General features: G+C 48.4%; 1 protein-coding gene across 1 annotated transcript in view; it reads left to right on the top strand.

The window, feature by feature from the left end:
* Nucleotides 1-552: 552 nt before the first annotated feature.
* The window catches only part of LOC119397433 (FAS-associated factor 2-like), a 40747-nt gene continuing 18998 nt past the window's right edge, over nucleotides 553-22301 (top strand). Inside the window, exon 1 of the mRNA XM_037664858.1 lies at nucleotides 553-707. Coding sequence (XP_037520786.1) covers nucleotides 553-707 — 155 coding nt within the window. The remainder of the gene's footprint in view (nucleotides 708-22301) is intronic.

Here is a 22301-nt window from a genome sequence, read left to right as displayed (position 1 = left end):
AACATTAAGTTGTCGCTCAATGCCTCGTGCGTGCCGTCTCAGTTTCCATCTCGACCTGCTTCTTCCTTGTTAAAAAAAAAAAAAAAAAGAAGAAAGAGAGAGAGATAAGAACCGCAAAAAAGCGTGGGTCGTTCAGTTTAGCGACCTCCGGCCTACCGGGAAAACTAAGGTGGCCTCTCTATATTGTTCACCTAAACAACTCACAATGGTGTGGGTCGCACTCATGGTCCGCTACGGCGATAGCCATAGGCGTGCGCAGGGTTCTCCTTCAGTGGGGAGAAGGCGGGCGAAGGTTCATCGCCCCCCCCCCTCCTTATGAAGTCAATGTATGGGGCAGACTTCGCGCCCCCCTCCCCTCTTAAGTGACTAGGGGTGCCCCCCCCCCCCCCCTTCTCACGCTTATGGCGTTAGCGGCGCTTTTTGCCTGTGTCTACGGTCCAGGGTGTGCATATTCCACACTTCGCAAACCATCAATCACGAGTGCATGGGTACAGGAACTTTTGACCGGTGTGAGCTGACTGCGCCGATGGGCGAGAAACGGCTGTGGAGGCCATGGCGGCGCACCTTTTGCTTGCGGACGGTGAAAGTCACATGGCCGCAGCGCGTGGGCAGCCTTCGAGACCTTCGCACAGCGCACACCCTTCTGTGTACGCGCTCTTTTATGACATCCACGAAGACACCAGCAAGGGCTGTTTCACCCTGCTCGAGTGAGGCTCGAGGTCATCCCATCTTGAGCCGCGACTATGGGTAAAGGCAGGCCCGCAGCCAGGGGGGGGGGGGGGGGTATGCTATGCCCCCCCCCTCCCCCCGAAATTTTGACCGACGGGGATGTTTTGCCGAAAATACATAATAAAAATAGGTGCTTTTCTCAAATACTAAAGGTTTTCAGCAAGTGCCCCCTCTCCCCCCCCCCCCCCCCCCCCGCCACCCAAAAAAATTTCTGGCTACGGGCCTGGGCAAAGCTGTGGCAAGGAACGGTTCGACGGCCAGGAAACGGCAAGCTGTCTCTCTGCAAATAACAAGCTTCTTTATCATACTGAAAAAAGTTAGCGCTGACGCTCGTCATATTTCATCCTTTTATTTATTTACGTATAGCGCATGTCATCTCGGTGCTGAAATTTCCGTGATCTGAATCGTTCGTGGGACATCATAATATCTTTATTTAGAAAGGAAGTGCGGAAAACGCCGCCGGAGGTGGAGAATGATTCCGCGTGCTTTGAATGACGCTTCTACAGCTGATAGTCCAGTCACTCCACCAAGGCACTTCTCAGCTGTGCGTACGTGGATGTTTCTTTTTTTTTTTTTTTTTAACCGTCCGCGGTGGGAGCACGTCTTGAACCGCAGCGTCCTGCACTCTACGTGGTTGAACGGAACTGGCAGCCTCGCATCGTTACGCAACTTCCCAAATAATAACACGAGTCAGTTTAAGGCACATAATTTGGCTGAACAGTAAACGAGGGATCCAAAAAAAACTTTGATTGCTGTTCCAAAGCTAATTCAACACGTTCTTGGCAATGTCCTTTTTGCGTTTGTTTCCTGCCCGAGTGCATTTGGTGGGTTCCTTGTCTGCCAATAAAGAAGATGCGTATCTCATAGGAGTACCTGCGAGATGCACCTTATTGTATTTCTATTTTGCGGGTTTAGTCGCCTTCATGGCGATTGGTGCTTTTATACTACCTAGTAAAGGTACCCGAATACCCGAAGAATTCCCGAGGCGTAAACCCGCAGCATCATTTATTGTGAACTAACCAGCGAAATAACAGCTGCACCTTACCGGTACTTACCGATGGAGCAGAAACCTGGAGGCTTACAAACAGTGTTCAACTAAAAACTGAGGAAGGAAAATGATAGGTGTAACATTAAGGGATAAGAAGAGAGTAGAGTGGGTCAGGGAACAAACGGGTGTTAGGGACATCTTAGTCGAAATGAAGAAGAAGAAATGGACATGCGCAGGGCATGTATAGCGCGTAGGCAAGATAACCGCTGGTCATCAGGAGTAACTGAATGGATTCCAGGCAAACGCGCGAAGGGGAGACGGTTATAAGAAGTTCGCGGGTATAACGTGGCAGCAGCAAGCACAGGACCGCGTTGATTGGCGGAACATGGGAGAGGCCTTTGCTCGGCAGTGGGCGTAGACAGGCTGATGATGATGATAATGATGAACCAGCGAGTTCTCCAAGACAGCAGGACGAGATGATAGGTGCCAAGCGACCCGGGCATCCATGCTTCTTCGAGAAGCGCTTTAACGTGCACAAGGACCTTTATGATCACGTATTCGTGTTTCCTTGGTTCATGTTTATATATTCTTTGTTCGTTAACATCTAAAAAAGATCCGGCAGATCCAACGCACTGTGGGAATCGATGTAACGCGAAGCAGTAAGCGAGGAGCTGCATACACCGCTTTGTTTGTCATTGAGGCAAATCAAGACAGTTATGTCGTGACATATCGTTCACTAAGACTGCGTCATAGAAATCATGACATGCATTTCATGATTTTCATGCTACGACATGTCAGTCACGTTCTTCATAGAGTCATGTCACGCCGTACCACTTTTTAAACTACCAAGCTAGCGAAACGGCCGCGAGCGCACCATGAGCGTGTCATGTAAATCATGCTGTACATGGCATGCATATCATTTTAACACTCGTCATTTATGTTCGTCATACACAAATGTCATGCCATACTAATTTTTTTAATGATACGGCCGCGAGCGCCCCAAGACCGTAGCATGTAAATCATGCCGCACATGACATGCATATCATAATTTTCATGTTACGACCTGCCATTTATGTTCGGTGTGCACTCAAGCCACACCATACCAATTTTCGTTTATATCCAGTTAACGAAACCGTTCACGAAAGCACGAGGTCGTAGGCGGATAGATAGATAGATAGATAGATAGATAGATAGATAGATAGATAGATAGATAGATAGATAGATAGATAGATAGATAGATAGATAGATAGATAGATAGATAGATAGATAGATAGATAGATAGATAGATAGATAGATAGATAGATAGATACGCTTAAAGTCGCAGAAGTTCACTAAAAATCTGGGGCGCGGAGTGCACTTACACCACTTACGACGTGCATCGGAAGCGCAGAGCAAGATTCTCATGCATCGCTCGGTCTGTCGAGCTGGGATCTGCGTCACTTCCGGTCAGCTGTAATGACGACGTTTTTTTTCTAGTTTCTTGGGTAAGGAACGCATAAGTTAACCACTCGCATTTCGGAGGCGACATTTGGCAGATAGCATGATCTCCAGCTAGACTGCCTATAAATTGGCTTTTTGAGGAGAGTAAAATTTCGTTGCAGTTGGCACACACAATCTATTTCAAGAGTCCCAGCTTGTTGCGAAAACTAATGCCTGTCTGTCCATTCCCGTGGACAGCAGCATTCGTAGCGGGGGCGTGAACGAATGAATGAACAAAGTTTATGTAAGCTTAGTCCGGCAGTTTCCTGCGTAGCAAAAATGTTTTTTAGGGGGGGGGGGGTCAATCACTTTACATATATATATATATATATATATATATATATATATATATATATATATATATATATATATATATATATATATATATATATATATATATATATATGTGTGTGTGTGTGTGTGTGTGTGTGTGTGTGTTCGTGCGTGCGTTTGTATGTGTGCGTGTATATATACACGCATGCAAAATTGAAAAATCTTAAGAGCGACCTCGAATCTAATCTCCGCGACCCGAAATTTTTTCGCGGCGCGCCGGAAACACAGGAGATGCTACTAATGTGTTTCGGCCGGCTCGCACGCAAAGGGTGTCACTGGCTTTGCTGCAAGACAGGACTCCAGTGTCTGCGTCGAACTGCCGCCCGCGTGCCTTTTCTCTCCCACGGTGGGACCATGCTGGGCTTTCCTCTTCGTGGAGTCGAACTCGTTCAGGGCTACCAGGTGTTTTTTCTGCGCACAACAAAAGTTTAATTACAGTAACTTCAACTTCATCGGCATAGTTCGTTGTATACAATGAAACAGGCGTACAAAAGTGGAATCCCGACATTTATAAAGGTGAAACTTACCTCTACATGCTTCCGCAGGTTCGATGAGAACGTCTTGCTAGTAGAGCACTATTTTCTGCAAATGCTGCCGTCTTCAACACCGAAAAATATTCACGGTAGGAAGGCCAAGGCAGCGGCTGCTCTGTGTCGACAGGCATGGCTGTCGAACAGAAAGAGGACCAATACGGAGAGTAAACTAGACGACACAGACGAAACCATCTTTTAACTAAAGGCTCGTTCAAGGCCAAGCGGGGTTTTCAACGCGGCGAGGCGACGAGCGCGCAGGTTCGCAAAACCCTAAGACCGTACACCTAAGACAGTCTCGACAGCTGGTATGGTGGCGCTGCGGCGCTAGGACAGTGAGCGCCGCGAGTAGCGGCAGCGCGCGTGATCCGGTCGTGACATGTTGCGAATGTCGCTCTGTGTGAGCAGAGCAATGGCACTGCGCAACGAGCAGCGCGCGTGATTACGTGGATTCCGCGGAGCTGAATACGTGGAAAGATACTTAAAATAAAAGCAATCTTCTTCGCGGCAGTGATCTTTACGCCGCTAATCATGTTTGCGGCGTCAGGGAGCAAACTGTGCCAGCAAAGGGGCCCTTCGAAGTCAGTTGCAAGTGTGTGAAGAGCGTCGACTAGGACGTCCGCCTTCGGGTTATCAAAGTTTTATTAAGGTCTTCTATTATTTACATTAAATTAAAAGCATTGTGACGAAGATGCGCCTCCATCCAGCAACATCGCCATTGCTCGGCTCGTGCTTTTTCTTCCCTCATCTATAACGCGAAGAGCTACCTTTGACTTTTCCCTCCGTTCTCGCTATTCAGCAGGGCTTCTCGCTATTAATCAGTCTGCGTGCGTTAGTTGGTGTTCGGGCTAAGCAAGAGAAAAAAACGTTCGTTCCTCTCGCTTTTTTTTTACGCTGGCTCGTTCCCTTCGGACTTTTCGATTATTTCTGCACAATTTCCCAGCTGTCTATAAAACCAACTGCACATTGTGGGAGCAAGGTGCAGATGCAAGGGTGTACGCTGAAGATGGTGTAAGCTTGTATATGTTTGTCAACAAGTGCGAGCACACATCCTGCACAGACCTATCATGCGCCTGGCTCTGGCCATCGCCGCGTCCCCTTCTAGATACGAAGATGTTTAACGCTTCGTCGCAGGGTCACGCTGTCACCTTTCCCATAGCACGCAGGAAAACGTGTCGGAACACACAGGCAGAATGCAGGGCTTTCGAGCTTCTCTCATCATTGCGCAAGAAGTGGGCACTGCCTATGCGGTTTCGGTGCTTCACGCGAGCTGCCTAAGACCTCCATCGGGGCTAAAAGAAGGCAGAGTTTATGACCATAGCGAGCAAATATGCGCAGTAATAGCAAGGAAAGCATTAAAAAATTAAGAGCGTCTGTTTATCTCGCACTTCGCACCGCCCTTATCCGACGCTGTCGTCGCTCGTTCTCGTGAGCCTTCCATATAAATTCATATAATTTTATTTTTGGCAGCTTAACGACAGTGTTTCTGTAGCTGTTGCGACAGCGATGCACGCCACAATACATAGTTACACACCTGTTTGACCGCGAATTAGCTTCGTCCTTTCTAGTTGCTATGGTTCCCCCGTACGCACCCGCTCTCAGCCGCGACTGAATAGAAACGCGCCGCGCCGCGGGCAGCGCCACTTGTTCAGTCAAAACTGCAGCGCACTAGGCCTTATAGGCCTAGTGCGCTGCAGCTTTATGTACCAACGCGGCGGATGCGGCCATTGCACGGCGTGCGCTCGGCATGCCCCTGGCGGCCGTGGCTGTAAACTGCCTGAGAACGAGAATAGCAAAGTAGTTTTTTGTGGTATAGTATGTTTTAATGCATAACAACATTTCACACGACAGCGTGTGAAAGACACTAGCGGCGAAGTGCACTCCCTCAAAGTGCACTTAAGTTGCCCTGTGTGACAGGGGTAATTAGACGGAGCTTGGTGAACACTGCTGGACAGGACATAGCTTTGACGACGAAAACAATGCGACGACGCTGACTCATGAACGGAAGGGGGGGGGGGGGAATTCGGGAATCGTGGTTCATTCCGAACAATGCATCGGCTTGCAACAACAACCGTGGCCCCCTACCAAAGGTTTGCAAGGACATGTGTGACTAATGAACTGATCAACCTTCGTTATTTTTTTTTTTTGTTGCCAGGGCATACTGAGGATGCCACCTGCATACGAGGCGAAACGCCTCTCATTTTGTTAATAATTTTTTTGTGAAGTCGGAGTAGACCTTTGACAGTCAGTTACAAAGAGGTTCTAGAAAATTGCTTTGCTAGTTCACGGCAGTTCTGGCTTTCAGCCGTTTCGCGCTGCTGCTTTCTAGGCACCTGTCAAACACGATGAGCTCGGAACGAAGGAATGCTCCGGCACATCGAGAGCAGAGCTGGGAGCTGAATTGACAAAAAGGATATATGCCCCCCCCCCCCCCAGGGGCGTAGCCAGAAATTTTTTTCGGGGGGGGGGGGGGTTCAACCATACTTTTTGTATGTTCGTGCGTGCGTTTGTATGGGGGCGTGTATATATACGCCAGCAAAACTGAAAAATTTCGGGGGGGGGTTTGAACCTCCCAACCCCCCCCCCCTGGCTACGCCCCTGCCCCCCCCGCTTTCCCCCCCCCCCCAAAAAGGGGGACATGAACTTAGCGAGCTCTTCAGCTGCAACATGATTGATTTACGACATGTAGTTTACAAGTAAACTTCGAACTCGGTCTTCTGCGCTGGGAAGATATAAAACTACGAAGGGAGCACATTTGTGGAAAGTTGATAGGTGGAGAGGATATGGTGGAGGAGAAAGTTCGAAAACGTGGAAAGCGTTTAATGTCAGCCTTTAACGAGTGTTGGTGTGGGATAATTAAAAAAAAACTACAGAAGTAGCAGTGTTGCAGTTACAAGTTACTCTAACTTAAAAGTGACTAGTTACAGTTAGAAGTTACCGAAAAAAGTAACTAGTTACCGGTAACGCGTTACTCTGCCCAAGACTGCCTGTAAGGCTTGTGATGGTGTTTCGAAAAACCCTGGCGCGCACCAAAGAAATACTAAAACCAAATAAATTTTCTAATAAAGGAAGCTTAAATGGCAGATGGGCAGTTTTTGTCGACAGGCAAGGGTGGCGGGAAATTTTGGCTGTACGGGCAACTGGGCCTCTATGGCGTCGCCGTGCAGCCACCGGTTCTTCCATGACATGGTGAGGGACACCTCAAGCTTTTGTCGGGTACAGCTTTAAAAGGCAGCGGCATATCCGCCTCAAAGACGGACGCACGAAAGCATGCACCAACGGCCGCGCACTGAAGACAGACGTCGCGAGCCGGACTGCTGTTGTTCCGTCGTCGGAGAACATTTAACGCAGAAATTTGGGCTAAGCGTGAACAACAGCGCGCCAAGACGGGCGCTCAGTCACGCTCGGTATGTACCAACTGGCCCGCCTACAATCAGTGTTGCAGTTAATTTGGGCTAGTTGGTGGTAACAGAACTTATACATCTTAACAAGCACAAAGCAACAATCTCTTGAGGAAGAGACAAAAGGACGGGTGTAAACAGAGGCACGTAAACAGCTGCCGTCCTGTTTATGTGTCATTTCCTTGTGTGACTCATGCTTTGTGCTTGTTAAGATGTGAACGTCGGATAACATGGACGAGAATCAGCGTTACTGCTGATTCTGCAGCTCTAGTTGGGTGCACGTCTCAGCGTCTGGGTATCTAATCCGTGACCTCGCGCTCAGCACTCAAATCCACGATGCCGCCGATATTGCGCATCGTTTAAAACTGCAATGCATACACGTCACGACAAGTACGTTCACCTCTATGGTACGCAAATCTTTTTACAAACACCGTGAAAATATGCAATGTTCGCTTCCGGAGTGTGTATACATTTCTTTTCTTTTCTTTTTTTTGTATGTGCGTGGCGGTACATAACTACGGTTTGGCATCCTTACGTCTAAATCACCACAGGTTGACCTGAGAGAATCGTGTAACTGGTCTTCAGTGGCTCTGCTTCGTTGCGCCAGTAAAATGAGGACGGTTACATTCTAAGCCTATAGATAAATGCTCTAACTTCAGCAAATAAAAATTTGAAGAAATTTCAGTCGAAACAATGCAGAAAGATCCGGCCGGCGAAACTTTTTTTTGCCCACCGGCACCTGTTCCCAGGGTATGGGCTTGTGTATGTGGTGGCACTCACAGCGACTTCACACTTTCCAAACCGAGAGCTGGCGTGCTTCGGCAGCATCTCGCCGGGGCCCTTTCCCGGAACTCGGCAGCTGGTTCTTGGGAAGAGGAAAGTAGCCCGGTTTTTGGCAAACGTGTCCTTGTCAATGAAATCCCTTTACGCACCGAAATCTGGCCTGTTAATAAGCGTGACCCCCCAAAATTTCATTGCCGAGGCTGTGACGTCGGCTTTTGTACTCCCGTGCAAACGCCCAGTAAGGAGGGGAACCTCCTCTCCATTTAGAAGTCCGCGGTGCACAGTGCCTGCACCAATAGACAGACTCCTGATGGCCGGTAACCCCGCCTTCAGAAAATCGCTGACTGCATGAGCAGGACTATTTCTTTAGTCGTGAAGTTGGTCGGCTGCCACGCTTGTCTGGACGGGGCCTCTCCGCTTCCACTTTTCCTTCATCTTTCGCTCCACCACGACCTTGTGCCGTATTAAGAAATTAGTGTCTCTTCCTATAACTTCAAATTGATCCCACTCTCTCTCTGCTGACCTCAAACCTCTATCACAATCATCGTCTTATCTAACCCCAAAGCACCATTTATCGGAAGAGTCGCTGGTCCTGGGAGGCTTCGGACACAGTGCGGCAAGTCTGTTTCACAGAGCTAATGGCGCCTTCAAGAAGAGTCGTTCTTGAGTCGGGAGAGCACCAACCGACGCGCCGGTAAGTGCCGAACTTTCATTTTCCTTTCCTGTTCTGTATTATTTTACGTTAGTCAAGTGCGCGCTGCACAGCACAGATCAGAATTCAGGGTTGCCAAATTGGGCCATTAATAGTCAAACCGGGTTACATACATTTCGTTTACTTTGGTGTCGAAAAATCTAGTTCGTCTGGCTTTTTTCGTGCTATCTTCTTTTTGTTCGTGTAAAATTTTCCCGGCAGGATTTATAAACTTTTGTTTAGCGATGATAGCAGCGTTCAACTCGTCTACAGACCTGCACCACTGCCAGAAATATTGAGGTTTTTGAGTAGCAGCGTGTCCTACGGACCGATGGCACGTCAGCACCATCTCCTCCGTCGTACACGCCAGTAGAGATGTTCGCAACATGTCTCCCGCGCATGTGCATTCGATATGGCCGGACCGTGGGTCAAAGCGCTGCCATTACAGCTGCTAATCATAATGATTGCCGGGGTTATACGTCCCAAAACCATGATATGATTATGAGGGGCGCCGTAGTGGAGGGCTCCGGAAATTTTGACCATCTGGTGTTCTTTAACGCGCGCCTAAACCTTAAGTACACGGGCCTCAAGCATTCCGCCTACATCGAAACGTGGCCGCCGCAGCAGCCGCGGCCGGGATTCGATCACGTGACCAGAAGGTCGCGTGATCGAATCCCGACCTTCTGATCGCGACCTTCTGGCCGCGATCCCGCGACCAGAAGGTCGCGGGATCGCGGTATCACAGGAAGAGAAGTCAAGTGAGCGGCTTCTAGTTCTACCCTGTGTCCACGGTGTGTCGCATGGACTGAAAAAAAAAAAAAAGCTAATAGATACGACATTCCTAGCACCTTCGCGGTCCCTGAAAAACTAATTTCACTAGGTCACCAAGTTAACAGTTATCAGTAGAGGAAAAATAAGATGTGTTCTGTCAGCCATCTGAACAAGTTTGTGTTTTGTGTAGATTACGTAGCATATTGCGTCCCCTCATCACGCGTTTGACAATCTGGCATTAACACGCGTTTGCGCGAGCATAGTTACAACAGCAGACACATTGGTCACCCTGGTAACTTAGCTACCCACTGCAGCAGGTGTCATTGTCAGCCAGAACTCGATAGCGCCAGATTTATATCGTGATCTAGAGATACAAGAGAAGCGGAGGTTATCGAGGATTTCACGATGCGCAGTATCGGCGCTGATTCGTGTCTCGTGTGTCAGTGGACCATCGGTATATTTCACTGGGGATTTTTACAAAGAAATCTAGGACTTTGCATGTAAATGCATAGACGAACTTGATGGCTTGATGCGGAAGGCTCTTCTCTTGTAGCGTGCACTGCGCATGCTACCTTTGTTATTCCTTCTCTCGCCGTGTATATATTCGTTATTCTTCAACAAATAAACAGTTATAGTTCGCACTCGTCTTGTGCAAAAACCTTATTTTGGTGAGTGTGAGTGAGCTCCATTTATTTTGCCGACCTAAATAATTCATAGTGTCCCACTAGGGCATGCCTTGTAATCATATAGATGTTTCGGCTTGTAAAGCCCCATAATTTTTGAAATTTAGAAGTGCAGAATTATAAATTTCGAAGAGCGTTTAAGCTTTTACGACCTCTTCGAATTCAATCTCTTCAAGGCTTCAAGGAGATATTTCTGTCATGTTCCCAATACACGTGCAGTTCAGTGTGTGCCGATACAGCATAGAAAAGCCCATTTTTTTGTATTTTTGTTTTTCCTATTCAAACAACTTTCCTTTCAAAGTCAGCTTTGACGTGCCAAAGCACTTTCGACGAGCTTGACCGGTTTGACACCCTATGCTTGGAGCCCCCAACACAAATATCTGTATTCTTGTCCGAGAAAGGCGATCCCGAACATTTCTGCACATGAGAATAGCAACGTATATGCACGTACGTGGTTGTTTTTCAAGCGAAACTTGCAATAACTGATTTGGGAAGGTGGTTAGGTTCGCTAAAGTACTCCTCACCCACAGCTGGCGAGCACAAAAAAAGAGGCTTAGCCAAGGGTCATGAGAAAGCACGGGGGTAGCACAGCTAGATAAAAAAAAAAAAAACTGTCATTTGCCCAACCAAGCGTAGCTGACACCATTGTGGCAACCCTCCTTTACCACTGTCTCCATTTCCAGCCTTACATTCCCCCGCCTCCACCCCCCCCCCCCCCCCCCCCACCCACCGCAGAATTCGAGAGGGGATGACAGGTGCTTACTTAGCCATAGACCTCTATTCTTAGACGCTCATAGCTGTTTCGAGGGGTGGGGGGGGGTGAGGGTGAGGTGTTGGACACAATAGGAAAAAGAGGGGGGAGGGTATGCGCTGGTATGAGAATAGAGAGCGGTCTCACAAACAGAGACTGCTCTCATCACAACAGCGCCCCCCCCCCCCCCCTCCCAGCCCGCATCTTTCAAGAATGTATACTCTTTGAAGCAAGCAAGAAGGAAAAGTGCATGCCCTGCCTTCATCTCATTCCTTTTGCATTCGTTCTAGCGTTTCCTTTCCATCATTATAAGGCGCTTAGCCGTGTACCCTCGTGTGAGACAAATTAGCGCCTTGCTCTTGTGTTTCATGAATCACTATATATCATTATGCACCCCGAACAACTTGCCCACCTGTGTTATTCTACAAAGGAAAGCAGTACGTTAGGCATGACAACGCCAAGCTCCGCTTGCCTCCATTTACCCATCGGGAAAGGCTCCAGAATTTTTATTTATTTATTTATTAGTACCCTGAAAACCCGAAGGCATTACAGAGGGTAGAGATACATTTGATAATAGACAAGAGATCAACAGTTACATCGAAGAAAAAAGACAACACAAAGAATAAATAAGTCAATGTGCAATAATAGCTAGTATGATATAACAGCAATGCAGCATTACATATAAAAGTAACAAGAAATAATTTTGCTTATAGCACATTGTTAGCTGTGTGTATCTTATTGCTCCTGGTTTGCAGTACACTTTTCAATTGTCAATTCAGTGCCTTGTCCTGTGATTTTTTTCTTAAACATAAATATTCCTGTCCATTCTGTAGACAGTAGTAAGATCAGGCTGAAGACACGCCCCACCTTTCATCACGCCATTCTCGCATTTGACTTGACTTTGAGCTCTTGGGGTTCTTTGAAAGCAGCACATTGCCGCCCCATTTTGCGTGGTCTGTACTTTGACCTTACCTTTGGACATACTGGCCGGCTCTCATCGGCGCGGTCCTATGCGCGTTCCTTTTAGGGGCGAAGCTCCTTAAGGCGGCACCAGTTCGTCCCTCGTAGTCGTCGTGGTCGTAGTAGTGAGTAACAAGTCTTACGCTTTGACCTCCAAGGTGGTGCCGGTGGGAGATTACTCCTGTGCGTTGTTGAACAATAAAAAATTCGCAGCGTGCGCGTTAACTAAAAGCCGAATTCTTCTGTCTCTCATTCCCCATTAGCAGCCATTGGCATGTTCCAGTAGGAAACGTTAGTAGAAGTAGAAGTGTAAGTGTTAGCTAAAAGCCGACTTCTTCTGTCTCTCATTGCCATTAGCAGCCATTGTTTACCTCCAAGGTAGTGCCTGGTGAGATTTCTCCTGTGCGTGATTAAACAATAAAGATTTTGTTCAAAACGCCGTTGATTGATGAAATAAACCAACGAAAGACGCCAGATGTTTTGTAAAAGCAGAACGAAAGAACGCCAGATGTTTTTCTTAAAGTGTAGTAGTAGTAGTTCTATGTAGCCACCTCTCCCGATCGTCAACGGGCGAGGTGGACCGGCAACGGCGCGAGGACCCTGCCGTACGAGAGTTAAATCACACTAAAAGACATACTTTGCGGGCGATACACTCTAGTGAGCTTTCAACTTTTCGTCTTAGTGTACATGATAAAGAAATTATTTCTACGAAAAACGCAAGGCACACCTTGAGCAATATGTTTGGTTTTGGGACGCTAAATGGAACCATGAGGCGATGCAAAGCCGGAGCACTTGCACGATCGCGTCCCGTTGGCTTTCGTTGGGCATGCTACCGACCTCGCGTCGTGGAACGCGCGTCCTGTCTTCCCTCTAGCCTTGCCTTTAATTCGCACAGGGCGAGCGGGGAATGCGGTCGCTCTTGGCGCTCTTTCGCTCGGGAGCGGACTTCTTTCTTGCATTTCACCGATCACAAGTGATAATGAAGGGACCACGTAAACCAACAGTACAATAAAAGTTTGATGTTTAATATATACACGATGTTTCACACTCTTTATATTATGTACTGGGCGCATTTCACGGAAGAGTTTCACGGTTTACAGATGATTCCCTCCGTAGCTTCGCCCCACTCATCATCATTCACCCCGTGGATATGCTGTGCTTTTTTTTGCCTCGTGTTCGTGTTCACCGCGGTACTCGTACGACTCTCCACCATTATCCACGAGATAAAGCGGCTACTGACCGCGACCACTGGTTCTTAGCCGGCTTCGAAGAACATTTTGCCAGAAACATTCGCAGTCACAACCCTTTGCTTAGAGTGAGGTGCACGTTAAAGGGGTACTGACACGAATATTTTCAGTTGCTTTTTTTTTTTGCGTCAAACGAAAGGTCAAGCCCTCAAGAGCCTAGAAAAGGTAGTGCTACGCGCGAGTGCGTCCTGAAAAAGTAATTACAGTATGTTTTTAAAAGCTAGTTTCGGTTCCTACTGTACCCTGACGTCACAACACGGTATGAGCTTCTCGTCACGTGCCCGCACAATATATAGTGACGTTTCCACGGCCGCTCCGCACCGTGGCTCCGTTGGTGACGCACAAGCGGCCATTTTGGAAGTTTTGATGACGCACAAGCGGCCATCTTGGAAGTTTTGGTACCTAACGTCATCACAACTAGCCAGACTGCTGCGTGAAGTCACCAGAATTTGTACTGTAGCCTGACGTCAAGCTAGTGTCGACGTCAGTAGGTGCGCCATGGAAAAATTGACTTTATTATCAAATTAAAATATCTTATGAGCATTTGCTGAGCTTCACACTTGCTCAGAGCCGTCTCTGCATGCAGGAGATTTGCATGGCGGAGTAAACTCGCCTTTGAAAAATGGTGTCAGTACCCCTTTAAAGAATTCTGAGTTGTTGAAATTGCCGGAGCGCACCACTATACGGTGTCTCTCATAACCGTATCACTGTTTTGAGACGTAAAACACCAACTCTTATCATCTGCAATCTCTTCGCGAAAGTGCGACATCGACTATAAGCAAACATAGCATTTATATTGTTCGAAACACTAAAACTGGCCGCGTATCTGCGTGCTTCGCTGCAAATGTCGTCGAAAGACGATAGTCTTCTGCCGGCCGCTTGTTATCTGCCGGCTGTTTCAGCACAGCCTACGAAACACTATAGGGTCTTTAGAATTACGTATCTATGTATTTTCTAGTAAATGAACACCCCCCCCCCCCCTTAATGCTTACGTATTGATGTTGCGCCTCAGATATGCGCAATATTTGCCTTTTGATCGACAATGTTCGCAAGTATGAACGCAGCTACCAGTTCAAGATGGCTGGGCGTTCAGCAAGTGCTTAAACTTTGGCGGGATGGCTGAATCGTGTGACAGACAGACAGACCAAAATTTCTGCGTTTAAGTTCCCCAAGAAAGACTATCGTCTTCAATATAATAATTGTTTTTACGCTCCAAAACTATGATTTGATTATAAGGGACGCCGTAGCGCAAGGCTCCGGAAATTTTGACCGCAGGGTGTTGCTTAACGTGCACCTAAACCTAAGAACGTGGGCCTCAAGCATTTTCGCCTCCATCGAAAATGCGGGTGGCGGGTATTATTCGAAACATTAGAGAGGCACGACCACGCAACCTCTAATGCTACGTTTCCACAATTGTTTCAAGGGTCGTGAGCTCGATTCTGCAAAAGAGAGTCACCTCATACTTTCTTTTCGCGCCGTCAATGGGCGGTCAAGGACTGCAAGACCATTGGCGGTCTCGTGACCGTTCATAGAAAAGCGTCATAATGTAATGTGGGTCGACCTTTGTTCGCTGACAAGTATCAGCGTGATCAGGCCTTCGAACGGCAAAGCGTAGGAAAGGACTTCATTTAATTTGTTCTGCCAAAAACGCGTGAACGCGCTCGCCCCCTCAAAGCAAATGGCGCGTTAGCGGTTGCACATGCGCAAGGTAACACGAATGAAAGCCTAATTTTCTTTGGAGGTCTGCTGGCCCAATCTTATCCTTAAAGGAAAATTTCTCAGTATTGCAAAATTCGCGTGTAATGTTGAATTTCTCTTTACAGACATTGAGATGCGCGCGGAAATAACTTGTTTTTGTATATTGAAAGCTATCTATATATTTTCCAAAGTTGCATGATCCTTGTACGCTCTTTACATGTGTTATTCTAGATAAGCTTTTTATGGCGCTCCTTTGATATTCAATGTATGAGCCCGGCCAAATCGAATACTGCCGATTTTTAGTCCAAGTACGCCTGAATGAGTTTAGTCACTCTGATGAGTTCGAGTGAGTCCGCTTCAAGAAACTTTGGAGTCCGCCTGAGTTATATCTTCTTTAGTCTGAGTCCGAGTGAGTCCGGCTGAGCTATATTTTCGTGAGCCTGAGTCCGAGTGAGTCCGGCTGGACTATATTTTCGTGAGTCTGAGTCCGAGTGAGTCCGCTTGAGGAAAATGTTGGTGAGTCTGAGTCCGAGCGAGTCCGGTTGACGAAAATATTTGCGAGTCTGAGCCCGAGTGAGTCTGGTCGCAAAAAAATTTCGTGAGTCTGAGTGAGTCCGCTTCAGCAAAATTTCGGTGAGTCTGAGTCCGAGTGAGTCCTAAGCGAAAAACATTTATTGAGTTAGTCTCAGTGAGCTCCATTTATTTTGCAGACCAATGCTCAGGCCAACCACAGTGTTGGCGAGTGTCCGTAGAGGCGCGTCGTCCGAGGCGCTGCCTGCGCGCTTGTTTCCACACGAACCCGAGGCGGTTACGTGCTGGGTGCGCCTGGGCGCAAGCTCTGCAGGCTTTTCGCCGATACTTATATAAGCAAATGAACAGGAATGCATTGAGGCCTCGAGGGTGGATCTTTTGCCAACAAGGCCAAAGATCCACCCTCGAGGGGCCCGTTTTTTTTTTTTTATACAACCACATGAAGCCAAGAAAGCAATATCGGGCTAGAAAGGAACGACATTTTAATCTGTCATACAGACAGGCCGGCGTGATGATAGAGCAACACATCGCATGTTTCTTTTATTCTACGCCAGTGGTCGTAAGCCAGTGGAAGGGGAAAGGGTTCCAAGACCCCCCCTTTCCCTTAAATTTTTCAATTATGCATGTGTATATATACATGCGCGCACATACAAATGCATGCACTATCATACATAAAGTGTGGTTGAACCTCCCCCGAAAAAAAAGATTTCTGGCTACGCCGCTAATGCTGACGGTATTGTGGTATACTCTCTGACCGGCAAGGGGTTATATACGGTGTCTGGCTGTCATACATTTCGGCGAGGCCCCGCCGGTCTAGCAACGGCGTTGTGGCAGACTCGCAGGCTTCCTCGTTACGTATAGGCCTCGTGCGCTGCTGTTTCAAATCGGATATGCAGCGCCACTGCGGCGGCTGCTGGCAAATTGTCCCTGTTCCCTCCGTACCGCCGCGCTTGGCCGCAGCAGGTTGGCAATGACTCCTAGCAGCGCAAGCGTGTGTACGCGGCGAAAGAAGTCGACTTCTATCTGCTCTTGCGAGTTCGCATGTCATAAAAGCTACAAGAACACGGCCGGGTAACTGCCGAATGTGCAATTTTATCATTTTCCATGGAATTCGTACGAGGCTGATCGGCGAAAACGTTGGATCGCAGCCGTTCGGCGCGCCCGATAAGCAAACTGGTCCTGTCTTCGCACAGTTTCTTTCGATTTCTATCCAAGTCACTGGCTATTGACACCCTTCCTCGCCCTTACTCCCGAATTGTTTTAAAATTTTGCATGTGTATGTATCATAGGTCGGCAAACTCACTCATGAGTCGACTGACTCAGACTCAGATCGGGTCGTGAGTCTGAGACTGGGTGAGTAATATTTTGGTGAGTTTGAGTCCGGTTTGAAGAAAATTTTAGCGAGTCTGAGTCCGACTGAGTCCAGTTGAGGGAAATATTGGTGAGTTCGAGTGAGCCCTAAGCGCAATATATATTTCTTGAGTGAGCCCGGGTGAGCTCCACCTTTTGCTGCCGACTTATCTCATCTTCAGCATTACTATCAGCCTTATATCGGCTTAAGTTCATACTCAAGTCTATTCACACATATCTCAACACACTAGGATTCACGTGCCACCTTAATATTTATTGATCAGAGGTATGAGTTAGAGGAAGGGGTGCTATGACCTCCCCCAGCAAACTCTTTAATGGGAAGCTCTTGATAAAAATATCTCTTGTGAGTTGCATATTTCATAAAAATATCCTTACTGGATTGATATACGATAATGATGATATATGATAACTCGTATTTGAAGGTGCTAGATCGAAAGGCGTATCGTATAGCACCGATTATGTGAGATATTGGCGTTAAAAAGGATTGACACTATGATCCAAAAAGCTAATTTTACGGCAACGGACTAATGAGTCAACTCACTCAGGCTCACTCAGACTAAGGTGAAGCCATGAGTGATTCCGGCTGAGTAATGTATAGGTGAGTTTGAGTCTGAGTGAGCCTGGTTGAGAAAAAGTTGAGGGAGTCTGAGTCCGAGTGAGCCCTCAGAGCAAAATATATTTCTTGAGTGAGTCTGAGTGAGCTCCAATTTTTTTGCCGACCTATGATATGTATACACGCACACATTGAAACGCGCACGGACGAAGATACATAAAGTATGATTTAACCCCCACCAAGAAAAAAAAGTTCTGGCTGCGCTACTGCCCCAGGTAATATTGACACATTGTTGGTTCCCTTGATCCTCTTATTTACTGTTCGCCCGAACGGAGATTTGCGGCAACGATTGCGGCGCAAGACACTCCTCTGCAGTGCCCAATTTGTCGGCTGTGCACGACTGTAGGACTGAGTGGCCTCAGGATCGGCTTCATGATCGCACGACCTAGACAAAAAACACAGTTGCACATGTTCAAAAATATAATTTAGCAAAGTGTTTGACGTACCAACAACGCTAGAAAACTAAAAGACGGGAACTTCATGCGGTATCTATCTTTTTATCGTTGCTAATATGTCATTTCAACTATCCCCGCTTTCTGCTAATGCGCGCCCGTCACAGGACAAGCGACGCGCGAGGCTGCCGATAAAAAGTATTCTCTATCGTACGCCAAGAAAAAAGTTTACTGGCTTCTAAACGCTCGTCGTACTCCACGCTTTTTATTTGTGCGACGCATTTTCCGAATATTTTCGACGGACCGACGGCACTTGGAGTTCTTACCTCACGCAGTAAACGTGATTAGCGGCGTACAAGTCGCCACGCCGAAGCGAACTACTTCGTTTCAAGTATTCCTGAACGTTTGCTATCCGTCCGTAGCCGCAAAAAAGCAAGCAGGGCTTGTTTTGCGTTCATATTTTCACGCATCGACGTTCGCCACACACAACTTCGAGGTACGCGCCGGGAGGAGAACAGGGACAAAATGCCCGAAGTGGCCGCATTGGCGCTGCGCACTCGGGAGAGCGGTGGCGCCATCAACTGAGCGCACGAGGACTATAGGCCTGCGACGCCTGAAGGGCCTCGAAGTGGTGCATTTCGAATTTTTAATGGCCGGTCGACCCGTGCGGGGTTGCACGTGTAGTGGTGTTCGGGATGACTGACGGACGCATTCAACAGACACGGACATTTGATTAGGAGCAAACAAGCGTTTAATTAGAACGAGGGCAAATGGCAAGAGATATCAAAATCAACTAAGAGAAAAACAAAAATATGCGTGATGAAAAAAAGAACCACACATGAAACTATGCACTGAATGAATAACTACAGGTACAAAACAGTACAACGTGGTATGTTGATTAGATAAATCAACACGATGGAGACTAACAGAAATTCAAAAGAAAGAAAAATATTGAGAAAAAGACTGCTCCCGCTTCGGAGCTTCTTGTGCGACGCAGCTGGTTATAGGGGGAAAAACGGTAACAAAAATAAAAACGCAATAAAAACTTCGATATGGACCATGCCAGCTCGTAGTACTACTCGCAGGGGTGGTCACGTGGTGCCGCTGATGATCTCGCAGCTGCGGTAGACGACAAGGGTGCCCGGTGTTGCAGCCGACTCGATTCGTCGCGCGGGACACTCCGCGCTCGCCGTCTACGCGAGACTCGCGACACCGATGACCGCGCTTTTCGCTGTTTCAACGTCAACTCCCGAAGCAGCCAAATTCTTTCGCGGCGTGCGCATCGCCACCGCAGGTACATTCATTCACCACGCGCCTTTTGCTTCCGGTGCGGGAAAGCATCGGAGGCACCGTTTTCGCCAAGCCAGTTGTGGGAAGTCTCCCATCCTGACACCACGGCGCCCTTCCTTCGACGAAGGGGTGCACGAGCGAGAATCGCAGATGTTTGTGACACTGGGAGGTATATGGGGGCGGGAGGGTGAAGTACGCATCGATGGTCTTCAATTAGAGAAATTATAATGATCAAGCAGTGGCAATACAGGGTCAGGGTAACAGAATACGAGTATCACGGAGTATGTGTGAGGGAGGGAGGGAAATATATAAAGATATATTGAAGTACCGGTAAAGCCCCGACGGCAGATAGACTGTTTTACGTAGGTCGTACAGACGCTTCCACCTTGGGCTGCAGGGAAGGAGAACAAATGTTAAAGAGAAGAGAAAAGCGACGGTTGCTGTCGCCGGCGTAGTAACAGTTCCGTGCTTAACGTCACAGATGTTCAATCCCCTCGGGCTTTACGAGAAAACACATCCTGCGGATAGCAGACGCTGCTGTGAACATCTCAGCCAAATCTTGCAGCCCTGCGAAGGAAGTAGATTTTACAAGCGGAGTGCGAAGTTGCCATTTTCTCAGGCGCCCTCTTGTCATAGAGATGCCTGTACTCACTCTCTTTGATGTTGGCCGCACCTGCTGTTTGACGTCGAACAGCAGGTAGCGTGGCATTACTCAAGAGCCGACTTAGATCAAGAGTGGAGTTTGGATCAGATGCGTTTCTTGCCACGGAGTGCCGCCTCGTGCCGGTGCCGCGCTCCATAGTCTGCTAACATTACACATGTGAGACACACTCGTGCACAGGAATCTCAGCAGGAGAGAGCAATCGCATTTCATCACGCGCGCTGACGTAACTTCCGTCCCTCGTCCTTCCCTGTGTAGCTTTCCAGCGCGCTCGTTGCGATAAGAGGAGAGAGAAAGCGCTTAAAGCGCGCTACAAACCCATGTGACTCCGCTCGTTCTTGAGGAATTCGAGAAATTTTCGTGGCAATCGATTCGCGAGGCAGTAAACTCCGATACTGAGTTCATTCGACGACTACTTAGAAAAGTGGTCCGTGACCCCTTTAAGGGATTACCGACACCACCGCAATGGACATTATCTTGACGAGTGAACACAGACCGCTGGGTTTGCGAATTCTGAGTCCTGTATGCTGCCGAAAGCGCTGTCGGAGTCGCTGGACGACAAAACACTCGTCGTTGTTTACGTGCAACTGACAGCTCACGTCAGAGCTGCTGCTATAGTACGTCACGAGTTGGTGTCCCCACTTGACATAGACTTATGTCAGGTTGTGTTGACACGTCACTGAAACCATCCCCTCGACAGTGTTACGAATGGGGTTTTCGTGATGTGAAAGCCGGGAGGCTGGCGAGACGATGTAGCCAAAGATCGGACTTATAGCTGAGGAGCAGAGCAAGGAGGCCAAACGTTTATGAAACAGTAACAACGTTTATAGCAGGTATAGCAGGTCATATACTCGCGGACAACTTTTCTTGGCAATGAAGGGAAGGCTACGGGGGCGGAGCTACTGCACATGTACTGCTCCGCGAAGTAGTCCGGTTCGGCGCGCGTTTCGAATTTAGTTTTGGTTTGTGAACCTTCCGTCCTCCTGTGATTGCCATTTGATTATTCGAGCGGCCGTCACAGGCTTACACAGCCATTCGTCAGTGAAGTTCGTCACAAGCTCCCTCGGCGAGTCGTCGGGAAAGCTGGAGGGTGACGAGCGCTCACCTGAAGACGAAGGCGCCATTTTGACTGTGAGGTGCACGTAAAAGGTGCGACGTTTTCACAGGTGCAAAAACGCGAAATGACACTAGCGTAAAGCAAAACAAATATAAATATCTCCTTGCTGCGCACTGACCCTCTCTTCAAACAGCGCCCTGTAGAAAATAAAGCAAAGTTGTTTTCTTTATTCTCACGCAGGAAACACGAACGCAATTGTGGGACTATAATCCTCAGCGGTAGCACACGTGTAGTTTGGCTCTCTAGCCTTCCCTTCATTGCCAAGAAAAGTTGTCCGCGAGTATAGCAAGTTATCGCAGTACAGAGCCTGCCAGCTCGACCACGTCGGCTGGGGCGTCTCTCTAACAACGGACCAGGCCGGTCTTAAATAAGGTGACGCTCCTTTTAGGATGTTGACGTCCCTTTAGGTAGCAGGTGTTGAGCAGCCTTTTCATCGTCCTCAGGAATGCTGCTTTCCGTAGCTGAGTAGCTTGGAAGAACGACTGGCGTCAGTTGACGGGGCCGGCTGGGCGAAGACGCCGTTTTCCGGGATTGCAGACAAAGCATGCAGGGGTTGATCCCTGCTTCCAGGTGGCAGGTGCTGGCCCTTTTCTTGGTCGCAGGGCAGACGCTGACCGCGATGCCGTGGACTTCCAACGAAGTGCAGGTGTTTATTTGCTTCCCCGTTCGGTCAGGTGCTCTGGCACAACAACAGAGAAACCGAAAGGGATTTTTTAAAGGAAGCGGTGACAAACACAGGCCTGCGCAGGGTTCCTCATGAGGGGGGGGGGGGGAATGCCCATTCTCCCCACTAAATCAATGTATGGGGCAGACTTAGCGCCCCCTCCTCTTAAGGGGTATTCAGACGGGGGAGGAATGCTCGGGGGAGACGGGGGGGTTGCGGATCACGTGACCACGACGTCACGGATTAGCGAGTGGGCGTGACCCCCCCGCGCCTCCTCGGAGGAGACGGGGACGTTTTCCCCGAAAGGACAAACAATCCCCCGGCGGTGGGGGATGTGGCGGAATTTCTGGCTCTTGTTTGGCCACATTGTTGCACTTGAGAGAGCGGCAGTGGGTGTCCAGTCTGCAGTTGGGGTCATCTGTAGATGGGGTCATCGTCGTCAGCAGCTGGTGAAACGGGCGGTACAAGCCACAGGAGTAGTCTGGTAACACTGGTCTCCCCCTCCGTTCGCCCCGTCCGTGTGAGTGGGGGGCATTTGTGGCGACTTCTCCTCGCGAGTTGACGTCACTAGGCTCCGCCTTTACCCCCCGAGCATTTCTCCCCCGTCTGAATACCCCT

The sequence above is a fragment of the Rhipicephalus sanguineus genome, chromosome 6 (genome assembly GCF_013339695.2).
Source record: "Rhipicephalus sanguineus isolate Rsan-2018 chromosome 6, BIME_Rsan_1.4, whole genome shotgun sequence".
NCBI classification, from domain to species: Eukaryota; Metazoa; Arthropoda; class Arachnida; order Ixodida; family Ixodidae; genus Rhipicephalus; species Rhipicephalus sanguineus.
Note: the sequence above shows the minus strand (reverse complement) of the source record. Positions and strands in the feature narration are given on the sequence as shown.